Source organism: Sceloporus occidentalis, unplaced genomic scaffold, assembly GCF_023333645.1.
Source record: "Sceloporus occidentalis isolate IW3139 unplaced genomic scaffold, rSceOcc1.0.p SCAF_7, whole genome shotgun sequence".
Classification (NCBI taxonomy): Eukaryota; Metazoa; Chordata; class Lepidosauria; order Squamata; family Phrynosomatidae; genus Sceloporus; species Sceloporus occidentalis.
The window spans coordinates 1,043,007-1,057,834 of NW_028316987.1; the positions used below are offsets into that span (position 1 = coordinate 1,043,007).

At 40.8% G+C, this 14,828-nt stretch overlaps 1 protein-coding gene across 1 annotated transcript in view; it reads left to right on the plus strand.

Moving 5' to 3' along the window:
- LOC149308978 (potassium voltage-gated channel subfamily A member 7-like) overlaps window positions 1-12,076 on the plus strand; it is a 29,989-nt gene extending 17,913 nt beyond the window's left edge. The window contains exon 2 of the mRNA XM_089531545.1: window positions 4,836-12,076. Coding sequence (XP_089387671.1) covers window positions 4,836-5,702 — 867 coding nt within the window. The 3' untranslated portion in view covers window positions 5,703-12,076. The remainder of the gene's footprint in view (window positions 1-4,835) is intronic.
- The last annotated feature ends 2,752 nt before the right edge of the window (window positions 12,077-14,828 follow it).

A 14,828-nucleotide genomic window follows, 5' to 3' on the forward strand; every position in this document is an offset into this window, starting at 1 on the left:
ATAGGGATGTGCCTGGGAAGAGTCTGCATTTCCATCATCATCATCATCATCATCATCATCTTTTGATGTCTTGCCTTTTTCCCTGTTATGCAAAGCTTACAAATTATTAAAATCAATACAAATTAAAAACACACAAAACACCAGTAAAAATTACATATACAAGTTATTTTTTAAAAATCAGTGTATAGAGTCAAAGCCATTTAAAATTGGAATAAGAGACATAACATAAAACATCAACAAAATGGCACAGCACTAAAAGGCCATTAAGAGTTAGTTCCTAAAAGCCTGATAAAATAGGAAAATTTTCACTTGCTGCCAGAAGGTGAGCAAGGAGAGATGGCCATCCTAGCCTCCCTAGGGAAGGAGTTCCAATGGGAGCAGTCAATGAGAAGGCCCTCTACCTTTTAACACTGCGTCCATTATACTGTATTTAGGCATCTTTCAAGTAACTTTCCAAGTTCTGTTTTCTTGCAGTTCACTCTTAACTATATCTTCTCAATATTAATGCAAATTGTCCCACCTTCTTTTATGTGTTACTGAAATGACATTTCGTCTGGCCTCAGTTCTAGAAAAATGGGAAGAAAGGAGGGCATGGAGACTGGAGAACAAAAAATGGGGAGCACAACTACAATGATCTTTAGCATTCTTTACTGGTCCCTTGCAGTGGGAAACCTGTAATCCTTCAGATGTTGTTGGTCTTCATCTCCCATCAGTTCCAGCTAGCATGGCCAATGATCACAGGGACTGGACTAAGTGGCCCTTGTGGGTCACCTAGTCCAGCCCTATGATTCTATGATCTATGATGGGAGATACAGTCTGGACATATCTAAAATGCCTTGGGTTATTCACCTTGGATCTAAGCAACCTCTAAGCAACTGGTAACTTAACAATTATTTCTTTCTGACCTTACTATGAAGTACAGAATCTGAGTGTAAATTCTGTTTGAGCAAGGATGTTTGGAGGGCTGTGTGTGTGTGCCCCAAAGCATCCTTCTACCACTCCACAGGCATAGATATCTTCAGCCTGACACTGTAAAGTTTCTTTCAAGTTTAGTCCAAACCCTCCTCTTTGTCTCTTTTCCCCATTGGAAACAAACAAGCAAACAAACAAAAATCCTCATTACAATCTTGGATCCTTCACTTATTCAACACGTGGATATCAGCCAGAGTGATCCATTCCAGGGATTCTTCTCAGTCTGAGCAGATCTCAGACAGAAATCCATCTCTAACCCACCATGCACCTCAGTTGCTTGCAAAGCAAATGAGCCCTGCTTACATGAAGAACAGGAGTCAAAATTAGCGAGCTGGGAAATTAGAGCTGACCAGAGGACAGAGCTGGGAGGGACATTTGACCTTGACATTCGGCTTTTCTCCAGGCCTAGAAACAGCTTTGATTTGATGCCTCCTAAGAATATCTAGGCTAACCTATTACCTCTCCCTCTCCCACTGCTGCCCACAGCCCAACTTCCACCAGCTACTCTCTTGAAATAAATCTGCAATGTATAGATCTTGAGACTGTCCTCTCTCCTACCCCCAAAGCCACAAATGACATCATATCTACCCCAAATATCCCTCCCCCTTAAGTTACATGAAACTGGTAACTTAACAAAGTATAAAATCACTTATGTTACGGTGGTGTAGTGGTTTGAGAGTCCGACTATGACTCTGGAGACCAGGGTTTGATTCCCAGCTTGTCCACAAAACCCACTGGGTGACCTTGGGCAAGTCACATACTCTCAGTCTCAGGGGAGAGCAATGGCAAACCTCCTCTGAACGAATCTTGCCAAGAAAACCCATGATATGTTGACCTTAGGGTCACCATAAGGCAAAGGCACACAACAACAACAACAACCACAATGGTGCCTTGTGCTTGTGCCTCATGCTCTGCTGTGGGTGCTGGGATAAAGACAGATGGAAGGAGAATGTGCATTGAACCACAGACCACTAGCATGTAGCAATCAAATATTGTTGTATTTAAGTAACTAAAAAGTAGTTGTGAGTGCTACCTTCCGTCTGAGTTCTGACAGTTTGATCCCACTGAAAAAGTAATTTCTGCCTTCTCAGTCATGGATTTGATGCTCCTATTTTTTATTCCCAGTGATAGCTCCAAAGCCAGCTAAATAGTAAGCCTAAATTGTTTAGCAGCAGGGATGAATGAAACTCATGGGGTCGCTGTAAATTGACCGGTGACTTGAAGGTGAAAGAGAGATGGACAAGAGCCATCTCTGTGGTGTAGTAGTCTGAGTGCTGAAGCTGGACTCCAGAGACTAGGGTTCAAATCCCTGCTCAGCCACAGAAGCCCACTACATTGAGCAAGTCATGCTCTCTGGACATCAGAGGAAGGCAGTGGAAAAACCCCTCTGAACAAATCTTGCCAAGAAAACCCCATAATAGGTTCATCTTAAGTGCTCCATAAGTTGGAAATGACTGGAAGGCACAAAACAACAGCAAGGGATAGATGAGAATGTGTTTAAAAAACAATTTCCCAAAAATCAATAATTGCTTTGTAAATTCAGTGGAAGGAACTTAACATTTTAAAAAGGGTGAATGTGGGAGAATGCAGAACTGACAGATTTGTTCATTTAGGCAGAAGGGTTGAAATGCTTATATATGAAAACTTTGGCTTACAAACACTACATACTTGACTGTTTGTTCTGCTAATGGTTACTTCTCTTTCTCTCCTTATCTTTACCAGTTACAAGGCAGGAAGGTCCAACACAATGATCTCTGTACTAGGAATAGCTCTACCTACTGAATTTGGTGATGCAAATGGTTAACAATTTTGTTTAGTTCATTTTTTTTCCAATAAGAATTTACCAGAACTCAAAAAACTGTTGCTAAATTTTATGGAAAGCACTTTACATTTAAAAAATCAAATGTGTTCAAAAGCAAACCTGACTGATTTCTCCACTCCTACTTGGCACAGCTGCTTTTGTCACTTGCCAACATGAGAGGGAGAAATCATTTGAAATCACTGATTGCAAAGTACATTTTAATTTTATTTACCAGTCATTATTTTTATACTATTTTTCGATTGCAAAGCCATTCATAGCTTAAAAAACTACAATCTATATAAAGCAAGATGTTGTCTGTTCAGTTGAATTTAGCTAAATTGGCTGTAGCATCCAGCATTACTCATATCTCTTTCTTAGGACTGTTTAGTTTAAGTCAAGTATGATCATATTTTGGAGTACTCAAACATTCCTCATGTTGTATATCAGCCTTAGTTGACCTTCAGAGAGTATATCTGTTCTGATCCGCTGCCAAACACACTATCTGCTATGGATGAATAATTGGGGTGCCCTCCAAGGTTAATCTAAAATGAATGTTATGTACAACATGTGTGTATTATGTGCCTTCAAATCATTTCTGACTTATGATGACCCTAAGGTGGGGTTTTCTTTGCAAGATTTGTTCATTGCCATTGCCTTCCCCTGAGGCTGAGAGCATGTACGTTGCCTAAGGTGCAAATCTACAGTGCAATATAAATAAAGCATAATAATAATAACAATAATAATAATAATGTCACCTAGTGGGTTTCATGGCTGAGCAGGAACTGAAGCCTGATCTCCATACAACACATAACTTATACATTAAATCAGACCATCACAAAGATACCCTTCAAATAATTGTGAAGATCCATAAAGGTGGTTTGAGCGCTGGACCAGAGTTTGATTCCCAGCTTGGCTATGTAAGCTAGCTGAATTACCTCAGGCAAGTCACACTCTCTCAGCTTCAGAGGATGGCAATGGTAAATTCCCTATGAACAAATCTGGCCAAGAAAATCCCTAGATAGGTCCACCTTAGCGTCACCATAAGTTGGAAACGACTTGAAGGCACACAACAATAACATGCCCCAATTAATGAAGTAGATGTTTCCTGAATATAGCATCTTGAACAGAAACTTTGGTACCAGAGGTAGAAATAACATGGAAAGAACAGGGATAGGTTTCTACACCACAAAAAGGAAGAGCACTGCAACAGGTTTCAGCAGACCTTTGATTCGAAACTTACAGTATACATATGTGAAATGAAACAACCAACTCAGGAAAGCCTGCATAAGTAAGCTTCTTCCAGGGTGCATCTGCAGTTGATTTTGTTTTTTGCAACAACCTTGTTTGTTTCTTATGATTTCTATTTTGATAATGAAACATATAAATCTATGCTTTATTGACATGCCACGGTGAATTTGATCACTGAATAGTCAGAAGGTGCATTGCAAAAGAAGTTCAGCCATCTCTGTGTGATGCAACTATTGTGCAACTATGGTGTCATTTTTATATAACTACAAGAACTACAGGGGAAGTATGGAAGAAATGGGGGATTGTCAGTTTGGTAGCTATATTGATCTGGAGAAGAACATGGAGCTTAGAGAGGTTGATTCCTAAGAGCTGGGAAGAATAGAAGCCTGAACAACATTATTTTTAGGGCCTACACTGCTCCACACTATTCCTTCCTCCAGTCCCAGGCTATCACCTTTTTGCGTTTTCACAATGATTAGGCAAGTGGAAGAACAGCAGATGTAGTGCAATTATAGGAGATCAAGTCCAAAGCATTTGGAAGGACAAAGGTTGCTTACACCTGCTGTAACAGTAGAGACACCTAGCTAATCAGCATGTTTTGATCCTACCCGCAGTTGCCCATTTCAAATAGAGGCCCACCCATGAGTGCTACAGCTGTGAAGTGGACTGTTGATTAGAAACAGGGTTTAATTAACTTCTTCTACATAGCTGCTTCTAATGGATTGCTCTAGTACTCTTTTATTAACACAGCCATTCCTCTCTCTCTTTCTCTCTCCCTTCCCAACCTGCTCCTTCCCTTCTTCACTTTTTGCAGTCTGTTCATCACCGTTTGAACAACAGCGGCCCTTATACTGTACCAACAAAGTCTCATGGGGATCCCTTCTTCATCGTAGAGACTATCTGCATCTGCTGGTTCTCCTTTGAGCTCCTTGTGCGGTTCATAGCCTGTCCAAGCAAGCCAGCCTTTTTCAAGAACATAATGAACATGATTGATTTTGTGGCAATAATCCCTTACTTTGTAGCCCTTGGCACTGAGTTTGCACAGCAGCGTGGTGTAAGCCAACCTGCCATGTCTTTGGCAATCCTCAGGGTCATCCGTCTGGTGAGGGTCTTCCGAATCTTCAAGCTTTCCAGGCACTCCAAGGGCTTGCAGATCTTGGGCCAGACACTCAAGGCCAGCATGAGGGAGCTCGGTTTGCTCATCTTCTTCCTCTTCATTGGAGTCATCCTCTTCTCAAGCGCTGTCTACTTTGCTGAAGCTGACCATGATGACACAAACTTCACCAGCATCCCTGCAGCCTTCTGGTGGGCTGTGGTCACCATGACAACTGTGGGTTATGGTGACATGTACCCAGAGACCATGGGTGGCAAAATTGTCGGTTCTCTGTGTGCCATTGCTGGAGTACTCACCATCTCCTTGCCAGTGCCTGTTATTGTCTCCAACTTCAGCTACTTCTATCACCGTGAGACAGAGTGTGAAGAACAAGGCCAATACATCCATATCACAACTTGTCCATACACCCCACCACCATCCCCGGCTGCCATCCGGGAAAGGGCTCACCTCAAGGAGAAACATGAACACAAGGACACACTTTCCGTGCCTAATTCGGAATTGCTTGATGGCATGGTGCCCATGGGCAACTCAGAAGTGCCCAACAAACGCCTTGTGACCCAAGTGTGACTACCAGATCCATTCATCCAAACAACCATCCCTTCACACCTTGACCCGACCTTTCCTGCACCTCAGCATCTTTAATTGGAAGGCACTGCTGCAGCATAATAAGTCAATTAGCTATAAAGACTGCTCTCTAGTTGAGCTTAAAAAGCCAGAGACAATAATAGGTTCAAGAGAGAACTTTTAACACCAATTTTGGAAAGAGGACTGGAGAGAGACAGCCACATCCCTAAATTTGGGATGGGGGCAAGTCATGGTAGGTTGTCACTAAAGCAGACACATAGCAAGAGAGAGAGAGAGAGAGGAGGAGTCATGTGGACTACATTGCAAGGGGACAGTTCCACAAACATGCATGTGCATACCCGCGCACCCTATTGCTCTATTCCTTCTTTGGTTGATTTAGGGTTCAGCCAATCCAGAAAAAGGACCTCCTTTCTGCTTCTTTTATTCCCTGCTCTGGTCAGTGACCCATCTTCCTCCGATGACTCAAAAGATCCCTCGGCATGAAGATGCCTTCATGAAGTCACAGCAATGTGTTCTTAGGTTACATCTCCTGGAGTGCACTATGGAACATACCCAGAGCAATCAGGCCCCAAATAGAAAGAGTGGGGATAAATAAGGGAACGTAACCAGCCAACCACTTTGGAATCAGGGTATCACAGAGAACACTGTCACCATACTCAGGGGGCACTGTAAATACATCTCCAAAATGAGGCAAGCTGCTGCAAAAGAACTATCCACCTCTTTGTCTCCCAGGTCATGCTTGCTGCAGGTCATGCAAACAAGCAACAGGACTCCATTTTGTTAGGAATTTCACAGGACATGTGTTAATTCTGCAGGCTGCAATGAAGCTTATGTAACATACTTTTTAAGTTTTGCTTTTTGACAGACTATTTCTCAGACTTAATACAAAAGTCCTCCCCAAGCAATAAATATGAATAATGTTACCATCTCCTCTCTCCCAGGAGGCCCCCCTCACAAACTCAGGTCAACCTTTCAGTCCCTATCTACCATTAGGCACGGTGAGGCAGCCTAGATCATGTTACTGATCTGAGGATACAATTTAGGGCTGGCCCTACCATTAAGTAGGGTGAGGCAGCCTGGATCATGTTACAGATCGGAGAATGCAATTCATGAATGTCCCTACCATTAGGCAGGGTAGGACAGCCTGGATCATATTACAGACCTGAGGATACAATTCAGGGCTGGCCTTACCATAGATGAAGTGAGGCAACTGCCTCAGATTACTGGTTTGGGGTATCATGACAGGGCAAGCAAATTGTTATTTAATTTATTTTTTTATATTTACTGCCTCAGATGCCACAATAACTTGAAAGGCCTCAGGTACTATGCACCGTAATGAGTGGTGGAGCACTATTAGTTGCTCCATCTCAGGCATCAACACATTTTGGGTCTACCATGGATCCAGCAGTGGCTAATCCATTATTTATTTCATTTTTATTGTTTACCACCATGCTGAGGAAGAGAGATAAAGTACCATCTGGGTTTTTAGTAGCACTAAAAAGTCTTGAGCTATTTTGGCACAACCTAGCAGGATCTCCCTGTAACACAACCCAAGTCAACACAGTTCTCCACAGTCCAGTACAACTCTTCTTCATTGTAACCGCTTTCTGTTTTGATGTAACTATTTCAAAACACCCCGAAACAGCACGGCTCCCTGTCTACACAGTCCAAGGAGCTACAGAAGTACTTCATTCCAAGCTGATTTCATCCTTGTGCCAATCCAGAGCCTAGAAACATCCTTCATCACCAAGAAGACAGAATCTCTGCTCTAAAAAAAGACACATTGCATTTGAAGCCATCCCCTGGAACAGAGCAGAGATATTTGTGCAGGAGAGGAAAGTTAAGTCTTAACTCTGCAAATATCCATCGATCCAGAAAAAAAGATGGGAAACCAGGGAAGAGAAAAATCTCCCGAATCCCTTCTCTCCCAGCTACATTACTTGTCTTAATATGAATTTTTCTTTTATTGGTCTTAAGTGCTGGGTAGAGTGAGGGAGATGTTTACATCCCATCAGCATTTTTCCCAAGCTAATTTTTAAGCACTCTGTAGTCTAGAGACCGTGAAGAAAAAATACCATGCAAATTAAGAATAAATCCATAGTTGCTTCAGTTTCATTCACCTGCAAAGCACAGAGTGTACAGAAGTGAATAAGAACTACTGAATGCGCAACATAGCCATGGATGTCTTTACAAAAATGAACAGAACCTGAAAGAGTTAAAATTAACACTAACTGCTATTGTAGATACAGGCATATTGATGCTATTGTTCCTGCTCATTTTTATCAGAATGAATTTTAATTACAAATTGATTGTGTAGATTTCATATGGGTGTTCATTACATTGCAAACCATAAAGCTGTAGGTGTTGCTTGTAGCTGGGTTTGCAGGATACAGTATAAGGTGAAGGACAAGCAGCCAGATGCAAAAGTGGACATGTTTTCTGGACCATTGATAATTTTGTAAGAGGGACTTTCAAGAGATTAATTGATTAATATAGTCTTTACAGGTATGGGAAATGGGTGTCTCTCCTAGTGTTGATAGGTTACAGCTCCCATCATGCTTCACCATTGGCTACACTAGTTAGAATTGATAGGAATTGCAGTACAACATTCTTTGGAGTGGTTCACATTGTCCACTTCTGCTTTACTCTATGAATGTGTCAATCCTCCTTTAAAACAAGGGTCTCCATCACCACATCTTGTCGTAGCAAACTCCCACAAATAAACTATATACTGCATGAAGAAATGCTTCTTCCTATTTATCCCAAATCTTCTCCCAGTCAAATTCATTGGATAACTGCAAAATCAAGTATTACACGAAAGGGAGAGGATAGGTCCTGTTCATCTACTTTCTCTACATTAGGGATGAGGAATATGTGATGCTCCATGTGTTATTTAATTCTCTCTATATCTGTAGCATTTTAATTATACTCTACAGCCAAAAATTGGTTCATGGAGTGATTTACATAAACTATCTTGTTGAACTATAGTTCCCATCTTCCATTGCTACTGGTAATGTTGTCAGAAGCTAATGGGAGTTGGTGTCCATCTGAAGGTCCGAAGGGCTCCTGCCTCTAAGTGTAGCTCTTAGCCCAGAGAAATTGAATGCAGCAGAAAAACAATTACTATAATGACTAGAATTACCATCTGCTATTTGATAACTCTTTGCCTTTAACAAAAAAGGAACGCCATAGTTGCCTGATTTGCATAAATGCATTCATACAGCTTATATAAAGAAAAAAGGTACAAAGGTGGCAACTACCTATATTACCATCCATGGCCTTGTATGCTAGGTGTAATTTAAGCATTTTGAATAGCATGTAATTTCTCTGCATAATTTTAGTAATTGTAACATAATCTGTATGCAAAAAAACCTGCACTGTAGTTAATAACTAGACTCACACTGGCTAAGTTTGCAGATGGTATTCCCCCATATAATTACTACTCAGTGATTGCAGATGCATAGTTTAGAAGTAAAAGAAAGTTACAACATAGTGCACATTCAGAGAACTTGGATTTATATAAGAGCTACTGCAAAGCTTAATGCATTGAGCAGTGCCCATCTCTATCCTCCAGACGCATGATGTTTATATTTGGCATCATCATGTGGAACGGCTCTGTTTTCCTGAACTGTACCATTCAAATTGCAAGTAGGCAACTGCAATACTAAAATCTTGCACATATTTTTTCTTGCATATAACGTATTTCTTTATTTATCACATTGATGTCCTGTCTTTTCTCCAATGAACTCAGAGTGGAGTACATGACAGTTATCCATGCTTTTTCCCCTCATAACAACCCTGTGAGGCAAGTCAAGCAGAAAGAGAGAGAGAGAAAATGAATGAGACATTCACATGAAGTCACCTATCACATTTCATAGCTCAATGGGGACTTGAACTTGGATCTGTTAAGTCCTGATCTATCACTCTAACCATTACACCACAAGCTGGCATGTATGGAAGAAGTCTAATAGATTTGAATTGTCCAACCCTAATGTGCCTGAACAGAACTACAGTGATGATACACTTTATAAATGTGTATGTATATATCCCTTCAAGGTTCCTGTTAACTTATAGAGACCCTACGAATTTCATAGCAGTTTCTTAGGCAAGAAATACTCAGAGGTTATGTTGCTAGTTCCTTCCTCTGAAATATAGCCCATAGCACCTGGCATTCATTGGCAGACTCCCATCCAAGTACTAACCAGGGCTGACCCTGTTTAGCTTCCAAGATCAGATGGAATCTGTTGCCTTTAGGTACTGTATTTAGACCTGCTTTAGAAATAGAGTACCATAAATGCAACCACATTAAAAACTACCAAGAGTAAGGTTACTTTTTGGATTTGTAGTTCTGAGATTCTGGGACATATGGTCCACAAGAGTAATTTTTCCAGGCTGTGAAGCTGCCTAAGAGGTGGATGCTCTAAACAACTGTAACTGATCTGTCTTACTAAGTAAGTGCTGCTGTAAATATTTAATATAGTAAACAACATGCCAGCAAAGCTGAATAATAGGTAGAAATTCAACAGGCAATTTTCTTTTTTGGTTTGCTAACATAGGCCTAAAACAAAGACCATGTACCTATTCATTATGCATAAGGTCTGTCACAAAAATGATACTAGCAGTCTTCCATGAACCATTGGAAGTGATTTTATAACTTTATGTATGACATTTTAGCCACAGCAGTATATGCTACATGGCTCATTAGCCTTGTAACATTGTACACATGGATACATACTGTAATCAAGGGTAGCCAACTGCCAGGAGGCCACACTGGACCTCTCTAGATCTGTGCCCTGTATGCACCACTTAATTTGTCCCCATATGCCTTATTGACATGTTAAAAATGACCACTTTTGCTACCACCATTGCTAATTTAGCTTCAGTGAAAACCTTGGCAGGGGCCACAAAAAGAGCTGGAAGGACCATTAACTCCACTCACCCACTTCTGAGTGTTTAACATGGGGGTATAATCTGTAATTGATTTACTCTCCAGTGGTATCACTGAGACTGCAATGTTATGTGCACTTTGTGGGATGAAATCCTAAGGAACCCATGGAATTTATTTCCAACTAACTGTAGATAAGCCAGGGTATAAGAATGCTCCAGTGTAAATGCTTGCAGTCTTCTTGTGCTTATGCATGTAGCAATTAAAACACTTGGGAATGATAACTACAGTGGTTATCCAAGGACAAGAAGTGAAAAGTGAGTTAGTTAAAAGCTATAGTGCAACTGCTCCATTTTATGGCACACTGCCTAGTAATGTTTCTAGATAGGACCGTTCATACTTTCCTTTTTACAAGAAGCTTTCTGATCTTCCTCATGCACGGAATCTGCCCTACCACATCTTGGAAACTCAGAAGACATCAACTGGATTGTTCCCACCTCATTTGTCTGCCTCTCTGATGTCTACAATGTCTACAATGTTCTCCAGATGATGATCCTGCTCCATTTTGGGGACGGGAATGCTTTCTGCCTCCACCAAGAGCCATCCATTACAAGGAAACCCACCAAGCAAATGAATCTCAGGTCTTGACACTAGATGTATTATGCCATAATTGCTCATTGAAAAACTCTGTCACCTTGGGAGCTAGCTTGGAGCTCAACTTTTCAAAATGTTTTACAAGGAGATTTATCTACCAACACAGGCAAAGGACTTTTGCCAGCAAAAGCAAGATGATGAGGTCCCTTGTTGTCTTGAAACAGTTGGACCACAGGGTCTTATTCATTCTGATTTATTTTTTTTTTTGAGATACTCTTGGCTTGCTCCCTGAGTATGTTTTGCAGAGAAAAAACTCTCATGAGTGTGGCAACTATTTCCTCACCCACCCCCTGAAGTGTCTACCAGTTGCTATATCAGAAGATGACTAAATCGGCTTGTGATTTTTCACATGCTAGGCACTTTGTTGCTTCCTCTCTGTGGACAGTTCCACTCTCTACTAGAGATGGGACTGTCTTATACAGTATTGGCCCTTCCAGAACAAAACCAAACAGTCTCACCATCTTTGCCACTTAGAGGTGATGGTGGGGATTTCTTTCATTATTGTATGATTAATATTAAGAGATTGCCTCTGAATTCCATCTTCTGAAACTGGAGTCCCGGGCCTTATCGTGAACTGAACAAAATGTGGGAATAATACAAAAGCATTTTGTGATACTGGATCTGTTTTACAATGTCTGATGAGACTTTGGTAACCTTGGTAAATCCAGTGGCTATAGACTGCCAAATTTTGGGTTTTCAACTGTGCATAAAATGGATTGTTTACAGAACACTGCCTGTGCTTCTCTTCAAAGTGGGTGTTCTCTTTTTTCTCTCACCTTATATAAGAGCTTTCTGGCTGCAATCCGGTATACTGTTGTCAGAAGAAAGTTCTCTCATCTTGATTTTATCTGTAATAAAGTACAAGAGACTTCTTATTTATTCAGAATAACTCAGAAGATTAATGCTAAATTTATTCCACCCCCCTCATTGTTTTTTCCATACTGGGAATTCTGTTACGGAGGTTGAAAAATAACAGTTTTGGACGATTAACCCCCAGAATCCTTCAGTCAAAGCTAGATAAGAAATGCTAGTAATCACAAAACATTATGTTTCCAAACTCTACTTTGTTCATTGTGTGTCAACAAAAATCTGAGCGGGTGGGGTTGTAGATTAAGTAACAAGGCAGTTGAGTAGTTCAGGAGCAACCTGCAATGACCCTTGTATCTCCTCCTCCTGCCATCTCCCTTCCCTTTTTGCAGGGTGTAAGCTGTGTTGCATCCCAGTTTAGGAGGCCCAGTCATCCCCTCTGCCCTGCTGAGGTGGCAAGGTTTAAATATAGGCTGTCAGAATAGCCTGGATTCCAGAAAGGCTTGACCAACCATTAAAAAAAAATTGGCTGGACAACCAAGACTTTAGAAGAGAGGGATGCTTAAAAAAACCCAGAGTTTGGGATGGCATGAGAAGACAGATCTCTAAGAATGAGGGCACCTCTTTGTGGAAATAAATGGCCTGGATATTGAATACTGGAATACTGAATATTGGAAGGGCCAGACCTACCATTACACAGTGATGTCTTTATCACACTAGTGAGATCCTGCGGGCAAACGGGAATTAAACACAATTTAAATTAAATTTAAATTTAAACAAAAATTGCAAATTCGGGGAATTTATCATATTGAATTGCTTCCGAAATGAAATAACGTGAAGTTAAACTGCAGTTAAAACGGAGAAAACCGGCAGCTTTTTACTTTTGGGATGTTCCAAAAGTAAAAAGTTGCTGGTTTTCTCCGCTTTAACTGTGGTTTAACTTTGTGTTATTTCATGTTAACTGCGACATTGTGTGATAAACTGCAAGCATTTCTGGGTTATCTTTGCATTAAATTGCGTTTAAATCCTATTTGCCTGTGGGATCTTGCTAGTGTGATAAACTCCTGAGAATGCCATCTCTGACAGCAGAGACTGACTCTCATGAAAGTCATGTCAAATTGTTAGTCATTTAATTTATCATCATCTTATCTTTACTGCCAGAAAGTTGGAGAGGTATTTGTGAGTTTGAAGTAATGATGTCTTAGGCTGCTTTAACTGTCACAGTTCCATCCTATGGAATCCTAAGATTTGTAGTTCATTGTGGCACCAGAACTCTTTGAAAGAAGGTTAAATATCTCACAGAGCTACAAATCTTAAAATTCCATAGCAGTTGCCAAAGCAATTCCAGAGCAGGGCAGTTAAAGCAAACTTCATTAATTCTGCACTGTAGATTCATCTTTAGCTGCCAAAGTAGCTTGAGTTGCCTCAGCACCCTAACTTTGGCAGTGAAATGGATGTCATTTGCTGCTGAGACTGGCAGCAAAATATCTGGGGCCAGCTCTGGCTATTGGCAAGAAGTTGTCTTGCATTAAATCCTGGACCCAAGAAGGATACTAACAGACGAGACATTTCTTGTGCAACTGCCCTGCCTTGTACGCAGAATGTTTCCAGAGGTTCAAGTATTGTCAATTTCCATTTGAAATTCTCCTGTTCCTACTTATCCATTAAGGACAGTTAGACAAAAATAGCAGTACGAAGTTTTTTGAATCGCAGTGTCAACAGCAATCAATTCCAATTTTATAACTGAGGAACACTGTGGCTAAGAGATATGTGATTAACACAAAGCCAATCATAGGAAACACTGGGAGCAGGACAATTCTCAGTTTTACTTGAGATTAAGGAAAATCAGAAACTTTTATAGATATATTGCAAATCTCACGGAGCTGCACCAGTACATCCCAATACACACTACTCTTGGGCCCAGATTGAAGGTCATTGAATACTGCTTAGTTACTCCAGTAAAATCCACTTTTCAGCTGCCCACATATCCTCACAATCACTTTTTCAAATCATAGTTATGTGTTGAGTGGGAATACTAATTTATGTAGCGGTGGTTTTAAGTGCTGAACTAAGTAAGGCGTGTTAAATAGCATCTTATAAGAAATACTATATAGGAAATGTGTTACTGTGCAGCATTAATCTTCACCTGAGAGATCACATCCTTACCTAAGGTGAACCACAAGGTAATCTAAAATGGCCACTACTGGATGCATCTCAGCAGTTGAGTATGAAACCCAAGAAGGACAGACGAAGCAAAGAGTCACAGAGTGAATGGGAAAGAAGAATGTGTGTGTTTTTTTTGGGGGGGGGGTTATAATAAAATAAAACCAGGTACGTTGCTAAAGGTTGTGGTTAAATGTGAGGAAGGTTACATGATGTGATGAGGATTGAAACTAATGGCTGGAGCACCCTTGATGTCCCTTTCTGTCTGAAACTTTTTTCAATACTATACCTTGAATGCTAGCTTGAGGTAGGAAAAACAGGGCAGGTTACATGACACACAACTCTCTCCTTGGAGATACCTCCCAGAATCTGAGGTGACAGCTCCACTTTAGTAGGTAGGGCTCACCAGCCCCTATCACTGTTAGACATTATATTAGACTAACTAGAAATACCTGCCAATGTTTTAGAGATGGCACCTGGGAAACAGACAGCCAAGCAACATCAGAGTGTGGTCAAGATGGCAAAGATTATTAATGAGGAAGAACTGACAAGCTAGAGGAAGCTGAAGCAGTTTGCTTTTGCCTGAGCTTACTGGGAAT